The sequence below is a fragment of the Osmia lignaria genome, chromosome 15, assembly GCF_051020975.1.
Source record: "Osmia lignaria lignaria isolate PbOS001 chromosome 15, iyOsmLign1, whole genome shotgun sequence".
Lineage (NCBI taxonomy): Eukaryota > Metazoa > Arthropoda > Insecta > Hymenoptera > Megachilidae > Osmia > Osmia lignaria.
The window spans coordinates 4,375,245-4,402,371 of NC_135046.1; the positions used below are offsets into that span (position 1 = coordinate 4,375,245).

The 27,127-nt window shown below is 40.9% G+C and overlaps 1 protein-coding gene across 7 annotated transcripts in view; it reads right to left on the reverse strand.

Moving 5' to 3' along the window:
- Nucleotides 1-27,127, reverse strand: part of Trpgamma (Transient receptor potential cation channel gamma) — a 55,720-nt gene that overhangs the window by 8,640 nt on the left and 19,953 nt on the right. For 3 of the 7 annotated variants that reach the window (XR_004580425.2, XM_034315449.2, XM_034315446.2), the window contains exons 2-9: nucleotides 23,955-24,007; nucleotides 9,159-9,427; nucleotides 5,722-5,852; nucleotides 4,465-4,699; nucleotides 3,392-3,540; nucleotides 3,131-3,326; nucleotides 798-968; nucleotides 100-355 (exon numbers count right to left, since the gene is read on the reverse strand). Coding sequence is in view for 6 of the 7 variants with exons in the window: in XM_034315449.2 (XP_034171340.1) it covers nucleotides 100-355; nucleotides 798-968; nucleotides 3,131-3,326; nucleotides 3,392-3,540; nucleotides 4,465-4,699; nucleotides 5,722-5,852; nucleotides 9,159-9,427; nucleotides 23,955-23,988 (1,441 nt within the window). In the remaining variant the exon portion in view is untranslated. The remainder of the gene's footprint in view (nucleotides 1-99; nucleotides 356-797; nucleotides 969-3,130; nucleotides 3,327-3,391; nucleotides 3,541-4,464; nucleotides 4,700-5,721; nucleotides 5,853-9,158; nucleotides 9,428-23,954; nucleotides 24,008-27,127) is intronic. The other 4 variants (XM_034315451.2, XM_034315452.2, XM_034315450.2 and 1 more) reach the window with 2 other exon arrangements.

Consider the following 27,127-nt stretch of genomic DNA (forward strand, 5'->3'; position numbering starts at 1 on the left):
TAAAGAAATATTAATCTGGTTAATTTCTCAATTTAATTTTAAGAAGCATGTTTGAGAAACGCTGTGTCATGTAACGATCGTAAGGGGATGAATACTCACAGAGGAAAGTAAAGTACGATGCCGAGTGACAGATGAACTTGATGAATGGTTTTCTCATGGTTTGTCCAACGACGCTATGCGGCGCGATGATGTAACCGACGCTGAAGAATGGAAAAAGCACACCGATCCGTACGATTTCCAACGCTTGTAGGACCATGTTTTTCCGCCGGAAGCCTGGAAGACCCTCGTACCAAATCGATGCCAGTAGCTGCTGTACGTTAGGATGAGCCACGAACTGGAAATTCCGTGGGGTAATCTAATATTGGTCGACAGTTTCCGGTCATGTAGCTGGGAAATTGTACTTATTACGGTCTAATTTCGTAGTTAGGACTCGTCGCGGCTTATCCTTCTCTCGGCTTTAACGAGGTTACATCGAAACTCAGCCCGTCTGCTTTCTCTTAAAAGGATTTAGATCCTGTCGGTACACGATACCGATAGGAAATTAAATGTTTACTCTTTTACGGTGGACACTTTTCAACGCGAAATTTAATTCAATTCATGACTTGATACTAGAAATCTAAATCGAGAATCAATTATAGGAAAGATTTTCCAGGAGTATAGACCGATTTGTACCGTAAACTTCGTTTGGAAATTAAAGCACTTGGCAGAACGACTTTGAAAAGTTTTGAATCTTCGTTTGAGTATTAACGACCCATACATTTGAATACATTTTGATGGAAAATGAAAGTACTTTTTACCTTTTTCTGCCGAAGTTTAATAGCCAACTTTAGCCGATTCAGGTGCATCCTCTCGCCATGTTCGAAGGCAGGTCCCGTGGGATCGTGATTCAAAAGTACTTCCAGCTCGTAGGAACTTCTCGTGTGATCTAACAAGGCAGTGGCAAAGTCCTGGCACTGTCTTCTAAGCTCCTGGAATCACAACGTCGTTATTTCGACCTTTACTGCAGAAAAGTTTTCTTCTTTTTAAACGCGAACTGTAACATCGGTTGCAAAACTTTTCGTGCGTCGGCTAGCCATTTCCCTAGAGTACAATTGACTGCTGTCGAATTTTCCGTACCGTGTATTTTTTTTAAAAGAATCTTAGAGAGCTGTCGATTGTTTCGTGAAAAAATTAGGGGAGAGAAGAATCGTTGAGAAGGAAGAAAAAAGGATTTTTCTTCCAGCAGGGTCGTTTGTCAATCGTTGTCGTGGGACAAGGATCGTTTGACACCCTTCGCGATGCGTAAAGGAAAAAGTGACGGGCAATTTTGCGGAAACTTTATTCTCGGGACGATAAAATGCACGGAAAGGAACGGACGGCGATTTATTCCTCTCTTAACGATCGTCTTGGAACATTTACGATCTTTTTTTTTATATTTTCTCATGTTTGAAAAATAGGTAACGTCGCGTCTTCTTCATTCGAATTCGATCGGAATGAAATAACAGTGTAGAATATTTATTTGAACAACCCTGACTTTAAGCAATTTGTTCCAACGTCATTGCAGTTAAATTGAAGAAGCCTGGAAGGGTAGAATAAGGCCTATTTAATGGTTCACGAAATATCGTAGGCATTCAACTTGGAAAGAGGCACTTTCATCAATGAATAGAAGCAATAACGGGCTAAATATGTTTCCATGGATATCGTGAAACGTTCCGTGAAATATCAGTCTGGAAGAAGATATTTTCAGATAGATTGTCGTTCAAAGTAGTGAAGAAAGCAACGAAAGAAGGAGCCAGGAAGTTTCTGAAGGAATGAAAAAGAAAAGAGGGTCGATGATCGGTCTTCTGTAATCTATTCTCGTTAATCGTTTGCCGATCATCCCGTAGGCTTAATCAGTTTTCTATCAGGGATGATTTATTTTCGTCCGGTAGTCATTGAAGGAACCACGGGATCCCTGACGAGGAGCTACAGGGTGTCAGAAAATTAATCGCTTCGTTTGCTCGTCTCTTCGATGCTCGTTTCCTCCACGTCAGAGGACAATCGCGAGTATTTCGATGTGTTCCTCTCGAACCACGTGTTCATCTGGTTTACAAGAACGAACAACGAGCTCGTTCTCGATGACGTCTTGTGTTAACAACGTCGAAGAAACAAGCAGAAGCTGCATCGAGTCGAAAAATACAACAGTTGTTTTTCTCAACTAAAAGAGGTCAAAACTAAATAATGCCAAGTTGCAACTTTGACGGTAAAGTGATACGAGTCAATATCTAGTAGTATAAGTCAGTATATGAAGCTTCACTTATCAGGTATTTTTTAATTTAAAATAAACATTTCAAACAAGAGTATTTAAACGACGTCGAGAAACCTTCACCGCCTTATCCTGCCGTTCGATTTTAAAAATACAGTGATACGAGTCAATATCTGACGCGACTCGGGCCACATATTTTTCCTGCATTGAAACAGGTCCAAGATAAACAAATCAAACACTAATATTTAAACGCTGCCGAGAGATTTCCAGTTTGGATTATCTTCTTTCTTTCTACAGTTATGAATTTCGGTGATCTGCAAATTTTCCGCGAGACGCGGAGTCTGGAATATTTCCGAGGGGTCATAAGCATCCTTTCCGCGCGAGAAAAAGAAATAAATGACGGGAATAATATACGATGATTCGAGAGACAGGCCTATTCGTTTCCGTTCCTGTCGAACGAACACGTGCTACATATTTTTCCAAGGGTTCTCGACGTCACAGTCTTTTTATCTCATTTTCCTGATATCCTTATTCGCCGGATATACCGTGCAACTTTCTCAGGAACGATTTTCGAACGAGAAGGAGGAAAGATAAGGATGTCAGCAGAGATCCACAAACGCGAGAGGGAAGTTATTGACTGAAAGAAAAAGAGGGTTGAAAAAAGGGTTGAAAAGAAGGGGGATTCAGGAGTTGGGCGGTTGTTTTATGTGCTTTCCTCTTCGTGGATGCGCGGACACGTTTCTCCTTGCGGGATCACATTTCCACGAGTAAATTGAATGTTGACTTCTAGTCCCAAACGTAATTGAGTTTTTGAAAAGAACTTCAAAGCGAGTGAAATTAGTTCGCGGAATAACGGGGAAATAATTAAGAGCTATTACTGAATCGCTGAAAATTGATAAATCTCACCTGATATTCGCACTTAAACTCGTGCTCGAGAAATGAAAGCCTTCGAAGTTCCCAGGAGAGTTCGAATGCAGTCAAAATGGGATCCTTCGAGGATAGAGCTATCAAGGACGGTGAAGCTAGAGCCCTGTACGCGTTTATCCTGCTCCTGGAATGCCTCAGGGAGTCCTCCCTCCTGGACGTGACGCATTCGTCACACCTGTTTCACAAAAATTCCACGACAATCACCATTAGTACAATCTTAAATTCCTTGAAATTATTTACCCGCAACGAACATCGTGGGGCATAGGCAACGTTGATCCGCGATCCAGAAGAATCTTAATGATCTCGTAATTATCCCTGTGGGCGGACAGGATTAGGGGTGTGATGTCTGGGGTGAAAGTGGCTGTATCCGATGGCAGGGCTTCCCAACTCTGAAAGGATTTATTTATTTTGCGGTAATAATACATTAGAAATGATTTATTAATAAATTTATTTATTGTAAATACGTGAGTGATGATATGTTCTCTTTCATGATAATGGCTCATCGATCGTTGAACAGTGATTAATGATTCGTTTATTATTTATTTTAGCTCTACGCATTTTAAATACGCCTCCCAGATAAGAAACATCATTGTTTAATTTATACTGCTCAGCAACGTACACAGTAAACACTAGAGTTGGACAATTATTTTGAAAGTTTCGCGTAAGCTGATTTTCGGGAGAAAGCAGATTAAACTCTCGTCTGCAATTCTTCGTCTTTATTTGCCTCTTCCATTCTTTTTTCCTTTCGAAACAGATTCGAAGGTACACGCGCAGGCGTTCGCGAGCGGAAATGGAATCAGTCCGAGTCGCTCTTCATCGAAGTCCTTTTGTTGGCCCAGGCAACGAAAAACTCCGCGCCGGATCTGATTAAAATGAGGCCCGACCTATTTGTTGACGGAATCTACTTAACTATCCTCTCGCCTGGCCGAAGACTGCAGCGAATTTCGATAAGTGAAACGAAATTACCAGAGCGGAAAAATGCAATCATCGCTTAATTGGGAGACGAAGCTTGTCGCTGCGAAATCAACGTGTCCTCGATAAAAAAAAAAGAAAAACAGGGGAGGAAGGTTCATAGAGGGTTGTCGTATTTTCGAGGAATTGTCTACGTGAAGGGACGAACATCCATTGTACAGGGTGTTACTGATGAGTTGACCGAGACGCAAATGGCTAATAATATTTCACAAAAAGAAAAGTAAAAAAAAGATCGTAATACGTTCATTTTTGTGATTTCTATTAGCCATTTGTGCTTCGCTGAACAATATCCCAACACTCTGTCCGATGGAAAGAAGTTCGCAAAGATGAAAGGAACTAACGTGAGGCTCTCCGTTTCGATGAAGACTTTCCTCGTGCTCCAGGAGGACCTCCACCGCCTCGACGAATTCCTCGGAGATGGCATGGAGAAGGGCATCTTTCGTGTCGACTTTGTGCTCGATCAGAAGCTCCACCATTTCCAGATTTTCGTTATCGATCGCCATCAAAAGAGCCGACCGTCCCAAAGGGTCCACGCAGTTGACGTTCATCTCGGTTTCGTGAGTCCCTTGCAACATCCTATGTTTTAAAAAAGTTATATTAAAACATTTCGAAGAATCAGAATTTGAAACGAATGACTTTTCATCTCCCTGTATACATCGATTATTCAAATATTTTCGCGAGTCAATGTATTTCCCTCTTCAGCGAACGAGCCAAATGAGAATTCCAGCCATCCTAAAGCCAGCTTGTGCATCGCAAAATCCTCTATTAATTGCGCCAGCAGGACGGAAATCGTGACCAAGAATTTCAGGAAGGATTCAGGATCGCAAAACGATTGTTCGTGGAATAATTAGATCCTTTGTTGAGGCCAAAGACGGGGTATTCGTTGCGCCTTTCGACCTTGTCGTTTCTCGTTCCCCTTTAATTCCCACCGATTTCTAATCCACACGTAATATATGACTCGTTTGCATAAAAGCCGTGATCGTGTCGCTTCTGTGCACGGCTTGTACTTGGCTTTCAAATTAACCATTGTAATACCGGGCGCAGTCGCGTTGAAAGCAATCGAAACAATACACGTTACTTCACGTTCATTTTCGCTTGATGAAAATACACATTCACCTTCCGTTGGCGTTTTGATACGTGGCAATTTTTGCACCAGTTATTTAGGGCATCATTTATTGTTTACCGTATGAATATTTGTTTTTAGATTTTTATTTGGTACGCGTATATTACAAAAGAGCGTAACGAGATTAAATTGAATTTTCATCTTATTAAAGAGCGCATTGCTATTAAAATTCATTTCGAAACGAATGGATAATATTACAAAGGGGTTACTTTTAGAATGAAACATTTGAAATTTATGAGCTTTGTACCTACGTTCCTTTGTAATTTCTTGACTATTGTACCTCGGACTACTTAAATTATTAAATGAATTATTGCGAAGCCTGCACTATTTATACGGATTCTCCTTCTTTCAGTTTAAGATCTATTTTTAACTATCTTCTCTCGGATCGAAACGGAGAAGGATACCTGTCCCAATTCTGATCTATATCGCCGCGTTACACATGATCTTCCGGTTTGGGAAAGGGTAAAAGTCTCACCTTCTGACAGAGGCAACATCTCCACGCTCCACTGCGAGAAGGTATTTCTTCTCTTTGATGGACAGGCTGGCCATTTCCTGATGCGGTCTCACCACATTCTCTTCTTCTATCATACCGTGGATACTGTGCCTCTGAAACCATTGAAACTTTTCATTACATCCCTGCTGACGACAACTTTCATAAACCTTGAAAAACCGACGATTCATTCCTTTATTTCTTCTTCCAGCTTTTTCTCATCTTGACAAGATTAATCGTTTCAACGTAGAGTTCTCTATAAACAAACACTGATCAGAATTTTTTAAATTTAATATTTATCGTACAATAGAATGTTGAATGGTGACTGAAATCTGAAAGAATTCATAAAATATGCAAATGGCTCTAAGGTTTTCATCGGTGACATCCCGCCGAACGTATATATACGTCCGTAGCACTCAAAGGATTGATCAAAACGCGTTCCTTTCAAGCTGCTCGCACCCTCTTTACGATTCACCTTTGAAGCGACCCCTTAGCACTAGCAAATATTTGCGAAATGCGAATGATATTGCATTGAACTGACGCTTTACGCGGATGGAACATCCTGACGTTTCAAGCTTCCAATACCGGAACTTCGAAAAATCTTTTCTATGTAATTTCCTATAGTAAAAGAGACGCGAAACTTCATTTCCGGGATGGAGAAAATCTACGATAAGAGGTTGAATTTGTGACAACCATGTTTACTATACATCGCCAGTTACAAACAACCCTAATAATTTTTTATTTCTATGCAGAAATGATATTGTTCAAGAATCTTGTTTATATCGTCAATAAAAAGAAAGGAGAAGATCCAAATCGATCGTATCGAACGTAAAGCTTTGTTTCATCTCGTCCGTAATAACGCGTTTAACGGCCTTGTTCTCGGAATTGAGCGTCGTTTTCCTCGCTATCGCTGCTACACAAGCGATTTTTTAGGCAATCGCCGATAAACAACCCTCGTTATTACGAGCGGCTAGGTCGAAGCTTCGCGACGATGCAGCTTCGATCTTCGTCGCACGATAAAGATCCGTCGAACCGTGGACGAAGATGAGGCACAGCTTTCGGTTCGATCGCTCGTTAGACTCTTCAAGGATGCACAGAGGCGTGGGTTGATACCGGCGAGCTAGAAATCGAAGCTTTGCCTGGAAATTGGGACGATCGTAGGAGGTACGAGGGAAGCAATTAACGAGTCGGATAGCCCTCCATTGTTCGATGAGGAAACCTCTCGTTACGAAGCAACTTCTCGTTACGCCTGCCATTAGAGTGCGGATCGGGAAAGAATACAAGAACGCAACACGTAAGAGAACAAACGTGAAGGGAAACAATGACCGACCCGGCCAGAGTTGCATTCAAAGATAGCGCTAACGTTTATGCTTGCATACTTTCTTGCGAATGGAATGGGATGGGATCGGGCGGTACGGATCGTGAAGCTTTTCTTACCTAGAAACACTTGAGTATTGGGATAAAGGCTGAAACGGAAGGTGTACAATAATGGTTATGCTTTCCGCGGATAATCCTACCCTTGTTCTCTTTCTTTCGTGACACCGGTCGATACGATCGAGACAACAGGTTTCCGTGGTTTAAGGTAAAAATATACAAGTTGAAAGGAGATGAAGGAAATAATATCAAACGATGGTGAAACTTGCCAGTGACTCGGCCATTTGTACCTCCAGTATCGCACAGTCAATTATCCTATTAAAACGAACAATTACCAGAAACACACCAACGTTCGGAAACATAACGGGATCCATTTCCGACGTTCACCCCTCTAACAGGAGATTATTAATGCGCCATTAAGTAGTTTCAGAAACAATCAGGAAGTTTGTCGAAGACGTTAAACTCGACAACCATTGTGTTCCGTCTGCGATACAGCTCAGAATACCGATCCTCGAACATACATACATACATAACCCGAATCGAAGTGGAAACGGAATTTTCGATGTAATACGAAACGAGATCTGTGGCAGCGCAAAGGTAACGTTCCCATGTCGAGCAATTAAGTCACCCTTCGATTCTAATCATAGATCAGGCCGTGTCCTTTACGTACAAGGACGCGGTCGGCATGTGTGTACATATATCTGGTCCCAATGGAAAAGGGTCGGCTTGCCGAGCAGGGAAACAGAGGACGACTGGAGGGTTGATGGACAGTGTTTGCCGAGGGTGTGGCGGCTCGACAATTAGGGTGTGCCCAGACAAACACTCGTTCGCTGTCAGTGTCGGCCCTTGGCACAGTATGTCATCTTCTTGAAGCTGAGAGGGGTAATCGCGAGCATGCACGTATTCCTCCTGAAGGGTCGCGAGAACTTCCCACCTCGTCTATTTCTCTTTCTCTCTCTAGCCTCATTACTTCCTACCGTCTACTTTCCATAAAGCATTTACCGAGAGTTTTCTTCCGTAACTTCTTTATTCTTAGCCTCTAGACTCTTCAAACGAAAGATAATGGAGGATCTAGACTCCTAGACTTAACAATATTAGCTTGATGTCCCACAAGTGCTATCTTCCAGTACTTCTATGGCTCGGTTTCTAACGGGTTATAATTAATGAAGTAGACTCTAGTGCTTGTTAGATAATCGTGTCGCGAAACGATCAAGCGACGCCTGCTCATCGTCGGTTAAACGGGACAGGAGTTGTCCACCGTGCTTATCGTTCCATCCGTGTTCGCGAAGACAATCTAGTCGAGCTTTTACGAGGTAATAAAAAGGAAAGCTTCCATAGTAACTGAGCAAACGTACGCGTTTAAGCATACGGGTTTTCTTATAGCGACGATAAAAAACAATTTATCATTTGTAGTTCCTTTTGAAACTATCAAAGGGTAGTCCGGTCAAATTAAAAGGACAGGTTTTAAAACAGATTAAGAGAAGCAAGGTGTAGAGATAATGAAAATTATTTCGTAAACAATTTTCCATCTACAGACGAGGGTGTTCCTTTTTCCGTGATTAAAATGCAATCACCTTTGCTGATTGCTCGAATCAGATTAACCGCGATTATCGAAATATCGTTAAGGTTCATCTCGAGAGGGTAATTAAGTTGCCGTGGCAGTTTGCTTCGTTCGCGAGGATCTAAAGCAGAGGATCGCGAGATAATCGTCAGGCTGCAGACGACTTTCGAGGAGGTAATAAAAGGACGAACCGCCAAATGGAGGGGTAGGAGGGTAAGAGCTTCTGATTCGCAATGGCAACTTCTGCAAATTGGATCGACGTAGTAACGCGATTATCGTTTTGCTTTCTTCTATTTTTTTTTTTTATTCCGTCTCCTGACTTTATTCCTTCGAGCCTTTATAACAAGCCAAATATCTTAACCCTGCTCGAACGATCATCGGGATCGTTTGGAATCAAGTTGTAAGTATTAATAAATGATTAAAAATGCAATCTAAGAGTTAACGGTTAAAATTTGATAATTAAAGGAGACAGCTTGCGAAAACTTACCTTCACCTTTTCGTCGATCTTCCTCGGGGGTTGGTGCAATGTTTGGGAGGGCGGCGGCGGTGCCTCGGGGTCGAAGCTGACACGTTGCCCCGAACCCCGTAGGAAACCGCCGGCGGGGCTTAGATTCCAAGCCCTCGCCACGTTCGTACCCATCCTCAACAGAGAGTTTGCACAATCCTCGTCTGGCGCGCCAATTTCTTCACCGGCAACGCTTTCACCAGGGGATCTCGCGCCCCTGCCCGCTTGCTCCTCATCTTCGTACGCGCTTTCTGAAAGCAGAACAAACGTTTCCTTTGAAACTACAACGCTTTGTGCTAATTGCTGGATGTACAAATTAATTTTAGTGTTACACAATTGTTATTTAATATTGCAATAAAAGATATATATGAAACTTGCGTTGTATAAGAGTGTATCAGTGCACAAATAAATGTATCAGATATGAAGATTAAATTCGATCTCAGCATTCTTGCGTTCGAGTGCATTCGGTATTAAATCGAGCGGTAGTTCAGCCCGACGTATCACCCTCCCACGCAACTTTTTTTATAACCAGCAGATCGTCGTATCGACGGGGATGCAAATAAAGAATGTACGAAGAAATGGCAAGGATTCTAGCGAGCATCCAGCGAAACGATGAAACGACCAACGGAACTGGATACACCCTGTTGGTAATCGAAACGGATGATGGATCGAGGGATATACTCTCCCTTATTGGTTTTACGCGAACCAACACGAACATTGCCGCAACTCTTTGCGACGTCATTTTAGCGACTCTTCTTTTTTTTTCTTTTTTAACAAAAGTTTCAAATTCTTCGAATTTCTATGCGCGTTTGAAACAGCAAGCCTGGTTAGTAGATTAATAATACTATAATAACGCGACACCGAAGACTGAAAGCGTAATTTGAACAATCAAATAATCGTATCGTTAATAATAGTTAGCATAATGTGCAGCACCACATATGGCCAGTTCCAGTGCGGTTACCGACGTATTATACACTGCCTACCCAAAGTTCCCGGACTCTGAGTTTAATTATTTAACGAGTGAAAATGATAAAAGAAAGAAATGTAATAAATGAAGAAAGTTCTTCCAGATTGAATATTGAAAATGTTTTTGAAAGTGTTTTTTTATTATCTCCCATTTCACCATTATAAATTATTAAATCTCAGAATTTCAGAAATTTTGTTACACGTTGTGGCTTCACCGCATTTCCTGTATTTAGATGGTAGTTTAGTATCGATCACGTCGATTTTCAACCACAAAACCCGATCAGAAATGGAAAAAGCTCAAACGAGCGATCGTTCGAAGTCTCGGGTCGCGTTTAACGACTGCATTGTTCGAAAGAGTAACGTTACATTGTTCCTTCCGAAGGAAAAGACGATTTTCTTTCACCCCATGACCATTATCCTTGCTCGTCGATCTTTTAATTCTTCCAGTCCATTTATCCGCGATCGTACAACAACATAAAGAAGGAAATAAATAATCTTCGCTCGTTTTCTTCAGTCTCATTTTATTTCTTCTTTAAACATTCCAACGACTTTCATTTACAGGTATGTATATCATTTGCAGGCATTAGAATAATTTCTTTCGCTCGATTTCAAGGGTGAAGTTTCATTATTAGTTTATCGAGCGTCGCGCTATTGTAGCACGGTTACGCAACCAGGTCGTTAGAGACCCACGATTTACATAAGGAGAGATGTGTGCGCGTATACCGCATTTCACGCGGACTAACTTCGACGATGTTCGCGCAGATTGCGAAATAATTCGAAATCGTCGAACAACGACCTCCTTCAGAAGAATCCTAATTTACATCGACGGAATTCGATCGATCATTCTTCCCACCACCAGATCGATTATTTATGTTTAGACTAGCCTTGATTTTCAACTTACGATTAGAGAAACCTTCGCTCTTGCAAAAGTGCAATCAGGAATGATGCACTTTTGCCCTGATTTGGCATAAAAATCCTGATTTTGGAGAGAACTCTATAAAAATTTGATAGGTTGTTCTTCATAGAATATCAGGAGGATACTTTGAAAAATTTCCATCAAGAAGAAGGGTTATGGATACTCCGACTCTACGAAATGATCAGGCTCAGATCATTGAATAATTTCATGCAGTTGATTTTTATTATTCTAGCGTTATCAACACGTTACGACAGGGAACTATACTCGTCGAGATCCCATTTGATTCTCGTCTCAATTTCCTCGCTGTGCAAACAGAAATAAAGCCTGCCGTTATTTTAAACGCCGGATTTATTTGATGACGGATTCGTTCGACCATTGGATCGCGTTCGATTAGTCGTACCCACGGACGTAGATTGTTTTCCAACCGCTAATAAAATCGCTAATGTATAGAATTTGTCTAGCGCCAATCTGTCTAGTTTGCTTTTCGTACGGATTCGAAATACCTGATTCCAAATTGGTTATTAAATTCCACTATTCCGCTAACCCAGAGTCCACAAATCCTTCTATCAAGAATAGCGATCGATAAATTTATCAAAGAATATTTCAAGAATTTTCACGTGGACCATCTAAGATCGCAAGTTTCCAAGAAAAACAACCCCTTTCGTGATACTTGCATCCTGCTAGCTGCTCTCGCAAGCAACACGCGAATTTATTGACCCGAGATTCTTGAATATGAATTCTTCGGTACGAGGGAGATGATCTCGAAGGGGAACGATGAAAAACGCTCGATCCCGCGTACTCCGTACGCCGCGGGCAATCGATCATCTTCCTCGAAAATAGCTGCACAACTTGTCCTCCAAAAATTCGTATTATTCTCGGCGTACAACGGGCAGCAGGGTTTCGCGCTTATTTTTGATACGGCTCGGACCAGGCACCAGGTTACACGTCGGTGCATACACGAAAATCGTCTATCCATTATGCTCGTCTGCATGTTCACACACGCTGGCTTTATCGATCTAGGCTCTAGGCTGGAACACGCGATTCACGGTAAGCTCAACGACCCGTGTGGCCGAGGTCGAAGTTCGAGGAAACTGCACCGGCAACCTCCAATTGAAGATTCTCTATATTCTACGTGCCTCCACCTTCTCAACCCTTTCACCGTAGGTTTGCGCGATAACAAGGTGATTATTATACCGCGAACCCCCCCCTCCCCGGGCAATATTTTATACCGTCGAGATATGGAGAAGAATGGGGATGGTAAGGGTTAGTAGAATAGTAGAACGATGCCACCTATCATGCTGGTAGAATGATAAAACGGTGGGATCGTTGTGGCTATTACAGAAATTTAGCAGCGAAAAGGTTGAAGATACAGACACCATCTTCCAGCACAAGCTTCTCTATTTATACCTAAGTGGTTAATGGACTCTGATCGTCGGAGTTTCGAAATTCGCCCCGTAATCAGCGATGAAAAGCAGGACGGAACTGCAGATCGGCTTATGCAGCGATCGAGCCTATGCACTTCTACACCTGTTGCATGCACCGCACCTGTGCAAATCGTTTCCCAGAAGCTCGTGTACTCGCGTTAACTTCTTGGAAACCTCGGAAGGTCTTTGGTTTATTTGTTAATTAAACATCGTAAGGTGAAGAGGAGAATCGTAGGGGGAATGATATAAAAGCGATTGCTTCAGACGCAAGAATCAGCAGGTAGCTGTACAACGGCTGGATTTTGTGCACTTCACGGCGATAATTCGTAAATTAGCAGGCGAAACGGCAACGCGGTGCACGAAATTGCCGGCTATTAGCGAGGCATAATTAGCAAACGGCTCTCACAGTTCGGCCACGCCATAATTACATCGGCGTTGTTTTCGTGACGATTGTTCGCTCGCGTGCATCCACGGTTCTCATTTTCTCTGTATGCGTTCGCATGCGTAATTACAGACGAATATTCACCCCGGGAATCGGTCACGAATGAATATTGCTCGATCGACAGCCCGCGAGGACCCTCGCCACGCTCGTTTTCCACGTTACGCGTTTGCGTGCGGCAACAGCTTCCCGGAATCGTTGTGCAAACTTTTGCATACCGATGCAATCTTCAAGTATAAAAGTCAGCCAACCAATTTATAACCTTCGATTAGACCGTATACAAAGTTGGAAAAGTGTTCATCTCTTCAACAACTTTAATTTTCGCAAACTTCCAAGTATCCCCGAGTTTCGTTTAAACGTTCCGGTGTACGCGAATACGTTCGAGAAGCAACGAGCACCGAGATAGGAATTTATCGAACGAGTTTATTCGTCAGGGGCATCATATCATCAAAGAAGTTGTATAAACATCGTAACTGCAGGTAACAGAGACTCGGTTTACACTCTTCACTCCCGGTAGAACGATTCCATTTAGCAAACTAATAACAACCTTCTGTCCTAGCTTCTTTTTAGTGGTTCCAGTTTTCCTTCAGAAAATACCTCCCTTTCCGTCTGGAAGTCTTTTAGATAAACCACGAAAAAAAAGCAACAATCGTGATAAATCTTGTCGTTTCGGTTATCCTTCGATATTCTTTGAACCGTTCCCCCATCGCGATTGCTATCTTCCAGGTTTTGTCTGACATTGATTTACACGAATATCTTTTGTTTATTACAACGAAGCGTAACTTTTGCTTACAGAGAACTGTAAAGCGGTACAGTCGTTTGACGGTTTCGTTAAAAGGCAGGATATATATAGCGACGAAAAGTGACTTTATTATTGCCAGTATAAAGAAGAATATTTAATTTCACTGGCATCTGCATGGAAATGAAATTCCTTGAAGCCGGAAGTCTGGACGCTAGCTCGAATATTTTCAATCCTTTTTTCCCCTACCTCGTCAACGAGGGAAAATAAAAACGATTCTGTGGCGAGTGAAAAAAGTTGACGCTAGATTTTTACGAGGAGGATTATTTTCAATACGGATTGCCGTTGACGGATTACGATTTACGAATAGCAGCGAAACGTTTTTCTTCGACGAATAAACGGATGATGTATCGCGTTGGAATTCTGCCCGGAAAATGGTGAAGATTATACGTGAACGCGGAGAGAAAAATCTGATTGTATACACAGTGATGTAAATTCGATGCTTTCTGTTACAAAATTTTGGGTGACCGTTGGATTTCATCAAAATTCTTGAAAAACTTCCAATTTCTAACAAAAATGATTACTATTGCCTTTCATTTTTCATCAATGACATCTTTGTTGTCGCAAATCGGAAAATCGTTAAATTCAAAGTCGTCAATGGTCAAATGTCCGTTGTGGATTGAAATTCCGTCAGAATCGAACCTTTGGGACGATGGATTTCTTCTTTTTTAGGGGCTGACCTCGTTTTCTTTCTATCTTTCTTTTTCCACTGTTCTCTTGGACACCTAAGTTCGTCGACCGGTAATGTTTTCGGAAATCCCTTGTGCAAACTGTCGTATGTAAACGTGAATTTGAAGCTGACTCTGTAATCGGGGTCAATGACGTTCGAAACGTACGAAATGGTTGCTCAGATTTAATGAGCGCGATATTAATGTTTCAAGAATCCATAGCAACGGTGATTGAATCGTTGAAAAATAAAATCGTCGCAGCGATCATAAATAATAATGGTTTTCAAGAGAGTAATCTCGCTGTGCGATCAAATTTATTTTTCCCTGGCCAATCAATTGGAATGAATTTGTCGGGGCTGTTGTTCACGGTTTATCTCCAACATCACGATGTTCTCGTTAGTTACACCGGATGAACGCGCTCCATCCACATCCGGTGGCTCTTGAGCCGGTATTGTAGGAAATCACAGCAGCGAGATTTCGCGTGTTGAAAGGCACGAAAGTTTTGGAACTGTTAGCCTACAGGGATAATATCATGGGTCCATTGTGTCGTTGGAAAATGGCGAAGTTTATCGCGGGGCGAGAGGGTTGCTTTGGAAAATTTTCAACGTGCCCCTCTTATCTTTTGTCATCACGATGTTCAGCCTCTTGTTCTGTTTGAATTCAACGAATGTCGAGCAATCTCGAAGAAATAAACCTGCTACCTCTCAACACGATTGTCAAAGTTAATTTTTTTCATTTTTAATACATTTTTTGTACGATTTTTCCTTCATATAGTCGCGAGAAAATATTTTCTCTCCAGTCAGATTCAATAAAACTTACTTTGACTCCGAATTACAACTTCATCGAATTCAGAGAGAAAACGAGGGAATTACTTTGTACCTTCGCCGGTGTCAGGGGATGAGTACAGGTTGATTTAGTTTCGTCAGAGACTTCTGTCTCGCTTTCAGAGAACTTTTTTACCACGGTGGTCCGAAAATGGGTCACCGTTCGGCAGAAACACGGGGATGTAATCGGTCGAAAGGGAAAAGGCTGACAGTTAACGTGGACGGATCAATTATCAAATCGTATTTGTGTATTTGGCACCGATGGCTCGCGAATGTTAACATCCGGTTGAGAAAAAATGTAATCTAATCCAACCTGGATTTCTAATTCTTATAAATAATGTTCTAGAGCATGATCTTATGAAAGGTGTACGGTCGATCAGTTCTTAGGATCATATATGTAACTTTATCCATCCTTCCGGGTTTAGACGTTTCGAGAGCATCCTAATATTGGTTGGGACTATAAATGGATAGACTCCTTTCACTTTCTGAAAGCTTTCCTCGGTAGTAAGCTGATCCCGTCTATCCGGAATCGTTCATCGAGAATCTCTTCTTTCGGGTTTCTATAGATTGACCAAAATAGTGATCGTTAATCGATCACTCTTTTACACCGATCGTGCGATAATTACGTATTCCTTTGAGCAGAATCAAAGCTGTGTTTATTCGCACACAAGCGGTATAATTCACACGGAGCTTTGGGATTCTTCTCGTTCGTAAAATTCAAAGTTGCTTCAGAATTATCTAAAAGGAAAAAGTGATATTGCAAAATAGAACATTGGAAGTTTAGTTTATTCATTTTCCTTTCCGCGCCCAGTATGGTTAATTCGCGTTTCAGAAATAAACTATTTAAGTGTCGCCAAGCAACGTCTAATCTAAGCGTATTACGTACAAGAGCGCAAATTACGAGGGCTGCAAATGATACAAAGGAGAAAAGACGCACACATATCTGTTCATGTACGTTTAATTGCATCGATCGAACGACGAAGCATTGCGTTTCACTGCGATCGCAAGATCTCGTTATAGCTTCGAGTACCATTTCACCTCGTGTCTCTTCAAACAACGCCGAGAGTTTTTCTCTATCGCTTTCGCCCTCGAAATTCGTTCGACGAGAAGAGAGTTTGCGGATTTTTCCGATATTTGTTTCGAATTGTCGTCCGCGTTCATCGCACATTCCACGCGATCAAGCTAATTAATTAGAGGAAACGATTGCGGATGACTCGATGAGTGCACTGCTCCACTGAAATTTTTACCAATCTATTCGTTACGTGTAAATCCAAACATTCATCGCCTGGAAAATAGAATTGTGACATAAAATTTCGAAATATATATACGGTCCAACTATCGTTCTTCGAAAAATTCCAGCTAAGTCGGTCATCATCGAAAGCTGCTCGTGATACGGAAACGAGTATGCGAGAAATGATTTTCAAGAAATAGAAAGAATCCTTACAAGTACCATTTCGAACACCTGAGACGATTCAACGAGTGAGGAAAGGGTGTTGGGCAGAGCTAAGGGTGCTACCCCTTAAAGTTTATGACTTTCATCGAACTTTTCACTCTTCTTTTTTTTCCACAGCTATCGAAAGAATCGTTCCTGTTTAATCCCCATCGCTCTCTATTCTTCTCCTCTTTTTCGACGGATCGTTCGAGCATGAAAGAATCGCGGCTGGAACGAGGCCTCTTTAAAAACGAGGATTTATACTTCTCCAGCGTGAAATTTTCAGAAGACTGCGCCCCGATAGAGAATTGAAATACGACTGGTTGGTTCTGTTATCTGCGAGCCATTTCGCCAACTTTTCCACTGTTTCGAAAGGGAGACGACAGTTTTATGCCTCTTTTGCCCGGGAATTGGTGCAAGCGTTACTATGGACGGCTTAACACTTTGCTATTAAATAATCCTACAGCTGTAAATTTTAGTTCGTCGCTATAAAGTTATTTATGCAATTCGAAATGATCATTCCGACGATGTCACCGAACATCATCTGTTATCGGCAGAATCGAAATCTAATTTGAAATAGTAAACAGTAGTCGATAACAGTTGTTACCGGGATAGAGATAATCGAGAAACGAGGACAAGGGTTGAAGGTAATTTTTTCGCATTTACTCGGCTGCCAACCGCAGACCATTCGAGTCGGGATCGTAAAATGTCGTTGAAATAAAAAAAACCCCTCAATTTTAGGCAGTTTGAATTCGCTAAAGAATACAGAGTGTCGCGTCGCGTCAAATATGTGTGACAACGAAAGCAGCGCAGCGTGAATGATGATGTATGTCCGTAGCTATGAATTTCATCTCGGTGAATCGACGAAAATTCTAGTTCTAATATTTAACTTGCGTTGAGTTTTCATCAACGTTTATTCGTTGCAAAAACCACGATCAATTTTTGCAATCTCCCATTCCCGTTCCTCGAGGGTGCGTTTAAAACGGATGAAAGTTTCACAGGTTAAGAAGAATGCTCGTTCTAAAAGCTTCGAAACTTCTTTCTAGCATTTTCTTTCGAGCTAAAAGATAAAAGAAGAAAGTGGAAGAAAAAAAGATGATCGCTTGCGCGTTCTTTGCGTTCTAACAGAATAATTAGATTACTAGATGCACCGTTGTAACACGCGAACTGTAACAAAGTTTTCCTTCTTTCCTTTCTTCTTTCTTTGTTTCTTCCAAGTGGAAGTAAGGCGCGACGTCCTAGTTTGCGAGCGACAAAACTAATTTCTTCCAAACCGTCACGATTCGAGGTCTCACGGAAATCTGGTCGAGGCGCGTGATTCGACATCCACGTGACGTAAGCCTAATTGCAAGGGAGGTAAGCCTAATTGCATTATTTCGTATCCCCCGTTAACTAAAGACGATCAACTGATTGACCCAGATTCAACCCGTATTACCATAGCCAACCTCATCCTCGAAAGTGTTACACGGTTCCTACCCTCTGCGATCCACAGCCTAGATGGTCGAATCGACTTGTACCGGAAGACGATGCACACGAAACCGATTCCACTGATGTTCTAATCATTTTCGAAATTACTACACGTGACTAACATTGACCAGTTGATTTTCATGCAATTTTCAATTTAGGCATTCCATTTCCTACCCTGCGTTATTATAATAATAATATTAAATTTTACGAATATCATGAGGGGTTGTAGCTTCCGGAAATCCTTCATCCTCAAGGTATTCCGTAGGACAATGTCAGCCTGGAAGGCAATCGCGATGAATCCGTGCATTAACCGTGAATAGCCAATACCTGGAGGAATTTCGGATCGCTTATCATCGAGACGATTGATGCTGGTACACCATCGATTCTCACCAGCATATTATCGCAGTCAATGGTCCAGGAAATGCGTCCTATCATCGATTAGTTCCTTACCACAGTCACACCGTCGTTTCTACCCTTCATTCTCTTTATGGAAGGTGATCGAAAAAAGATGACGAATTAATTAAAAATCCTCGTATTACGTGAATTTATCATGGTTAATCTAAATGCAGTTAATTAACCCCAGAACCGTGTATACTGAGCAAACACGAAATGGTAGAGAAACAGAGCGCAGTAGAAAGGGATCGTTTGTGGTCAGACAGCGTAGTAACTGGCGGAGCCAGTTAGCTTGAAATCACACGGAAAAAGGCTCGCAGAAAAGGTCTTTCGATTCAACCATTGCATTCATTTCTGAAAGGTCACCACCAGACAAAGGAACAGATAATTTATACCCTCGAAACGTCTGTGTTCTAGAAAGAAAGCTTGAATCGACCATCTCTGTCTTCCATGACCTTCCTTCGTCGAACTTTGATGCTTGCTTACAGACAACAATTTCTTTTTTTTTTTGCAACCAGCGAGGGGAGAAATTAAAAGGTTGAACACCATCCCTGAGGGTGACTAGGGTCAAACGGAACGACGTCCTACTGTGCTAAGCTTGATGAATACCTTTTGCACGTCGCTCGGGCAACTTACAAAGGACGTCTCACGATATTGGCTTTTCGCCAAGATACAGACTGGCTCCATATTAAATACGAAATTAGGGAATCAGCGCTATATTCAAGTAATCGCGATACGGGTGGTGGAACTTGAAGCTAATCGGAACTAATAATATCTAAAATTTTATCATTTGCACGATAGAACGCGTCAATCAGGCCAGTGCCACGTTGAAAGATTTAATGAGTACGAAAATTAATTATCGTGGCAATTGACGGTATGGTAATTCAATTGCAGAAGCTAGGTTCGCGTTATAATTATTAACGTCATAAATGCCAACGTAGACCGTTAAAGGGAATGGTACGATCGAGATACCTTCTGGAATTAATACCATTAAAAAAGATAATTGATATTCTTCTCTTTCTATAGCATTCGTGGAGTTATCTCAACAATAATCTTCACACCTACTTTTTAACTACTTAACTAATGAAACGTTGTTGCGAAAAAGTTTACTGCTGCTTTGAATCCAGGTTAACTTGAATTTTTTTTAAGGCGTAAACGATTCGTGTACCCGCTCTTTTACATCCGGCAAACTTTTCTAATTAAACGTGAGCGCGCAAGACGAGTAATAGGGTCGCTCAATTATCATCGCGTTAGCTTCGATTCGCGTTCCATTTTGCTTTTAATTTACGCTTCAATCTATCGAGAAGCTTATCGATTCGTGGTAAAAACGAAGCCGACAAAAACAACCTTTTTATCCCCCTGTCTGTGATCTCTTAGCGTCTCTCATCCCCTGTCATGATTGTCATGATTCTATGATAAAAACGAAAATTCACGCAAGAGGTTTTTGACATTAAAGCCTCAAGTGATATCTCTTATTTATACGACATACTTGTCCTTAAAAAAAGTGGCATGTTCGCTTTGTAAATAAATTTTTGTCGCTTCAGAGAAAAAGGGGACAAAATGATTTTGATTCTTTGCAGAAGCTTATTGCGAAGAATCAAAAGAATCAAAGAATTTGGCTCGTTCAAAGTTTTTCACGCTAAAAGGTAACACAGTTTTGCAGAGAGTAAGCACGATCGTGTACTCTCTTGCGGGTCAAAGAAGCACCGCAGTACTTAGGAAGAAGACTCTCGCTAATGAAGGTCTACAGAGAGGCGCCTTTAATTAAATTCGTACACTTCGTGTCTCGTTTCCGCACGCTTTGACAAAAGTTAGAAATTCTCCGACAAGAGAGAATTCATCGTGATCGAGTGACACTTAATAATTTTGGAGCCATCACCGCACGTGACTTATTGTATCGATATCGTATCAATCGTTATAATTTTGATATCAGTTTAATTAGAACTTGCAACAGATGAAAAGTCAATCAGAGTAAATAATAATTTTACATATTACATCGTTATTCCACCGTATATTGCCAATATTAATAACACTTTATATCAATATTCGTTTCAACAAGTAAAATGAAATATGATCATTCAGAACAAATTAGCAAAATCCGCAAAGTCCTCTATCGCATATCAGTAACGTATATTACCAATATTGGTCTTTTCAAATGATAATTTAATACAGCTCCGTTATCGAATTCCATTTATTTTCAATGAAACTGACGTAACGCTTTAAATTACTGGAGAAGTGAAAGTATCTTGTAAAAACATACAATTTACATAAACAACCACGATTTAATCCATTGGATCGATTTTATCGCGAGGAGTAACTTTCACGAATCCAACCGTTTAAGTTGAAAATTTAATTACGTTCTGCGGGCAAGCTGGTGAATTTAATGCGACGCTTTGCGGTGTTTTACGATCTGCGGTTAGAAATCTGCATACTCGCGAACGTGAAACGCGAGGAGTGTAAAAATTTCGGAGACAAGTTATTTATGGTTACATCGTGGAGACGATGCTTTCGCTTTTGCGTGTAATTAAAAGATACGGAATATTTCATGGGAAACCGGAGGAACCCTGTCGCTTCTGTTCCACGCAACCCGCTATCGTTAATTAGGATTAATTGCGTGGGAACGTCATTGCGCAGCTTACGAGGTGATAACTTGGCAATTAACTAATAAGCCTATGGGCAGGTTTGCAGCTGACGCGCGACTTATGATTACCAATCTCATTTACTTGTTCTACCGCAATATCGAATGATTCATTTTATTCGAGCTTTCGGTCGAATGTGGTTGAAACACGAACACGATTAGTTTCTATGGTGTAAAGTAAAAAAAATAAATAAATAAATAAATTACTTCACGGTCGATTATCATTTGCGTTAACATGATATTTTGCTACCCTAGCAAATTAGCTGTGAATTAAAACATTACTCGAACGCCAATCTAACGCTTAGAAGAATAATACATAAATCTTTCGATGAAAACACTTAAGGTTACTTCTTCGTATTGGAACATCGAAGGGAGTGAATTCATCGAAGACAACGTCTGGCAACCGATTATTCCTGTCAGAAGCAATTCACGCCACTCGAAAGAGTGGAATGTATAAGCAAGCAGCTGTTGAATGCCAGGTTACACAACGTCTTTTCCATAAGTCTCTGTATCTTCGTGTTCCAATTCCATTCCTATTCTTCGAATAACTAGCCATCCTCTTATACTAGACGAGATTCTAGCCCTTTAGATGTCCTTCGATCCTATCTACTTTCTGTACTCTAGCAAGTTCAACACCCTTACGCCCCACTCTTCGTGACGTTAACCACCTTAGGGTGATCGAAGTCCCTTAGGAATGAAGCGCCTTGGTATTTCCCACTAACTGCCAACGAAATTTCACAGGAACCAACTGGATTATCCTTCTCTCTTTTCATCAGCTGCATTTCAGCTTCCGGTTATTGCACGGTCAGTAGATCGAATTTACCCGTTCGAAAACATTTTCACCCTCTATTTTTCCCGATGGGATATATAGGGTTATCCAAATTGAGTGTCACATCTTCAAATTGAAATAAAACGCAAAGTATTTGATTTTTGATATTAATTATGAAAAACAATATCATTCAACAGTCCTTCTCCGCTTTTTTTTGTGAGCTTGATACATTTGACCAAATTTAACGAACGAGTAATTTTTCACGAGGAGGAGACACCAATTGCCACCAAGATCGAATTATTTAACACCATTAGATTTTTTTATGGGGTTTATGAAAAGTGAAGCTTACGCCAATAATAATCCAAAGACTATTGACGAGCTGAACAACGAAATCACACTCGCTATCGATGAAATTGAATTCCACTTGTGTGAAAATATAATGAAAAATTGGGTGAAACGCATCAGACTCGTGAAAAAAGCAATATTGTTTTTGATAATTAATGTCATACAGTAGACTTTGTGTTAAAATAAAGAAATCATAAAAAGATCAGTTTGGATAACCCTATAGAGAGTGTTTCACGAAAGTATAGAAGAGCGATACCAATTATTACGTTCCTTTTTATCAGGACATACATTTGGAATCACCCTGTATTTTTCTCGAGCCAGGTTTACGACGGGTCGTAAGACTCCACATCTTATCCATCGCGTGGAATATTTTGCCGGAAATACCCTTCGTCGTCCCGGTTTTTTCTTATCGGCATCGTCAGGGATATCATATCGAGGCTGGGAGCTTCGCGCAAATAGGAAACAAATGACGCGAAAATGGGGAGGGTGTGGCAAGGATAAACGAGTTTTCGCTGTTCGTTTTCTTAGGTGATACTCGTTGATTTAGAAGCATGTTAGAAGTAACATCACCCCTAATATATGTATACGTATGTTATTTTGCAAAAATTCAAGACTGTTTTTTCACTTGAAAGGACAAGATCGTTCTGAAAATATTTCAGCACAAAAGGAGCTCAACTGGTCGTAAATATTATCGTAAGACACCAAGAGTCCCGTTTCCCTTTTCAAAACGATCATTCATGCTGATCAACGACGTGCAACGAGTACACGACCCTCAGGATGTTGTCGTGCACAAAATATTGATCGTTCTTCTGGAATCGAATATGCAACACGTTTTTTTTTTTACCACTGAAAATTCATATAACGCCGTACCGAGGAAAACAACTTCGCATATTCATGCATCTCACCCAGCTCCCTTTTTTTCGTCGATTTTCTGATCTCAATCTAATACGAAATTAAAATTACAAGCCCCGGGGCGTGCTTAGACCGATGCCTTATCTTGCAAGTTTATAAATCTTCATCAAGGTAAACGAAAAAGGATTTTCTGTAAACTAAGCAATCTTAAAATCGTGCTTGAATTTCATAAATTAGAGAATTAGGAACTTAATAGTTTCTCATTTGCAAATTTATGTAATGTGATTTCCAAAGGCGCAGTCAGAGAATAATAGAATTTCAAGGAGGGGTGAAAGTAAGCCGGGTGTGACACGATTTTTCTTTCGTAGTCGTATCGTCGCGAAATTTATGCAGATTGAACGGCACGAAGTAACGAAGTAACAAAGTTTGAGAAGGTGTACGTTGGCTGGCTGGTTCGACGATAAAACGTTCGCACAGGCTACTTCGCGAGTGGGCGTTTCCGGTGCATCGTGCGAATTTATTAGGATCGCTCAGGGTCTATGAACGACCAGCGAGAAAAATCGATGCAACGCGACCAGGGAACACGCAACGTGAAGGAAACCTGCGGAGAAACGGAAGTCGGAACCTGAGTTAACTGTGCACCGTGAAATCACCTCAACTTTAATGACATTATTTGTCTTTCTCAAGTCTACGGTCACTCACCCTTGATTCAGTTATTATCCTCTTTAATTTGTCTTAATTCGCTATTATATTCTTAAAAATATTCTATTCTTAATTATTTTATAGTGCAGAGTGTTGAACGGTGTGCAAAGGCAAATTGGAGCATAAAAAATTTGAAAGCGCTACCTGTACTCACCGATCTCCGGTATGTTCCTGTCATGATTTCCCTCGGTGGAAAACTGTAACAGAAAGAAAAAGACAAAAGTTGAACGATCACGATGGTCGCAAGTAGGTTTCGATTCACGGACCAATACACTTTCGTTTTCTGATAGAAATCGCATCGATCGGTGGTTCGTTTCGTGGGAAGATTTTCCTTTTTTTTTTCATATTTCCCTGTTAATGGAGCGCGTTCGATGGAATGCCCTTTCGTTCGAGGAGCCAAATGGATTGGAGGAGGAAAGCTTTTAACATGGGACAGGATTCTATCAGGCAAGGAAAATTTATCGCTTTCCTGATGGCAGCGGTGATCCATGGTAATAAAATATTTTCGCCCCGCGCTTCTGCACCCTCGATTGCACGTCTTTGACGCAACGAAACGTGCTTGTTTCTTCTGTTTCCTTTTCACGCCTTCGTGATAAACAGTCAGGAATTTTGTTCTATTGATTTTATATCATTTTTTTTTTCAATTTTTATCTACGCTTTCTTTTGAAATGAAACGAAGAATCAGCGGGAGGGTTGTATCGATTCGTCTAGGGGGTGGTTCTCTTTCACTCGTTAAGGATGCTCTTTCTCAAAGCGGCGATGATTCGCGTTGGTCGAACGGCCAGGAATTTGAGCCGCGAAGAAACGACCACAGGACTCCTTTTCGTCGTTTTCTATTTCCCGTGAAGAGCTTTCAATGAAACCCAGCTGGCTCGCTTTCGGAAGCTTTGGATCTGTTTTCTTTAATAGAAACCTTCGGTCTGCAGGAGATCGGTGAAAGTCAGTCAAATACATAATATCTTTTCAAGCCTTAAATAACGAGCCGATATTGCTCGTACCACCGACTATTTTATTAAATAATAATATTTCATTTCAATTTATTTTTAACGTATCCATTTGGAGGAAGATAGATAATGAAATTTTTTCTATTATTTTAATTTAACTTCTTTTCTTCCAATATTACTGAATGCAGCTCAAGCGAAGTTCGATAAAAAGGAATCATAAAAGAGGTCGATAATACGAGAAAGACATATCTTTTAGATGACTAGCGGAAAATGTGCTAATATAACTGATCGGATGTTCAATTGGACTTTCGCCTCAATTTTCACGCAAGATTCCGCTATAAAGTAGTGGAAATCGAGTTCTCCTCCCGATGAACGTCGATGGCGTTTAAATAGGACAGCTGGACGATTGGAAGATTACATGGGAACGACTTTTGCACAGCCTGCGGCTACGCAGACGATCGTTTTCATGTCCGTTAACCGAAGCATCGCGTCGTTTCTCGCTGGATTAGAGCTTTATCCTTCTGGCTCGTTCTCCGCGTACCTTCGCGAAAGCAACGAACGAGCCACTACTCTACCAGGCTACTACGAATTCCAGGATACAGTTTGCAGCTCTTCAAGCTTATCTTGAGTCGTTCAAACAGAATACCTTGTAAGCCATTTGTTATCGAACGCAACGTGCTCGAGGAACTTGGCTTTGTTCGGCGATCCTTTTGTTCAGATCAAAGAACATCCGAGAACAGATACTTACAGGCAACATAAACAATATAGTCGTGTTTCTTAAAACTTAAGCTTACCGCAAGTACCATTTTACGGCACTTTTATGCCATGAAATTGTGTCAGACTTAACACCTTTCGAAACTGGTTATTGTTTGCTATATCTAATAAAAAGGTGTGTTATATTAAGAACATTAATGAAACGTTTATGTAGCCATTTTCGTAGAACTTTGAGCTTCAAATTGATACCCCGAAAAGTGTCATTTCGCGGTGATTTTATGTCACGAAATCGTGTCAGACATTATACGTCCCAGAATCGACTATTTGATATGCAACAATTTAACAATATCCTCCACATCCATAAATTCAACAAATTCGAAATTCTGTAAAATTCGTTATTTTAACGATGGATTCCATTTTATCGGATACGGATTCTAGTTTCGAAAAAAGAAGTGTTAATTGTAGATCGATGATGGATTTATCGCTGTTCCAATTAACTGTATCTGCTCGGACTCGATTTCCCAATAAAACAGAATCTACCTTTCTCGTTATACGATTATTAAATCGTTGATTAATTAAACGCCAACATTTCGATGCGTATTCGATAAAGCTCCCGTTGAAATCTCTTCGGTCTGAAAACCAGTTCAACGATCGGTTATCCTTAATTGCCAGGTTAACGATCGTGCAAACAAACGTCGAATTACAAGCGAGATCAATCATCACGTTTGTTCGTGAGAAAAAGCGGAACGATTCTTTGCTCGTTTTATCAGAGAACTGATTGTCCAGTTCAGTGGGATGAAATGCTTTCACTTTTTATCAATATTCTTTCGAGGAAAAGTTTCGCGAGCGGGAATCGCGCGGGTAACAGTGCCAAAATGTTGGCAGAGGACGAACACGAATTGGTAACTATCGAACGTTTAAGAAATTTATTACCCTTCTATCCTACGATTGCTAGCAAGCCTGCCTAGTGTGTCGGTGTATCGAGATTTATTCGCGATTCGTGCCACCGAAATCGAATAAATCTCAACTGAGATTCGGCAGTTGCCATTTCCTGAATGCTAACATCGACACCTACTTCGTACCAGTCGAAGTTACAGAAACCGTTAACCCTTTAATCATTTCATCACCGTAAGTACCCAGGAAGAAAATTCGAAAACTTGTAAGTCGCAATGTCAACTTTCTGTACAGCACAATTTGTGTGAACAAAAAGGAAAGAAAAAAAACGTACAAATGTCCCAGGAACCAACCGTCTGTACAAAGATTTTTCTTCCTCTTTCACGTTGACACGTGAAATAGAACCCAACATCAAGGAAATACGAGCCGAAAATGTCTTGGATAGAAATATTCCTAAAAGAGCACGCTAGACACACGAGCAGATTTCAAATGGCTGATAGGAACAGTGATAAATAAGGGTGAAACAGACGTTAATCATAAAGCTAAATATCAAAGGTTATATTTTTCTGCCTTGAACGGTCTGATAATAAAATAAATGAAGCTGCTGGTTCAACGAATGTTTTCAACGAAAGAAAGATTTCTGGTGAAATTCTTTCACCGGATAGATAAAGAAAGAAATAAACGATAACGGACTGGCTCGATGGAAGATGGAAGAGGGAACTCCATCAAGCACTTTGAAATGGCAACAATGGAAAAACGCAACCC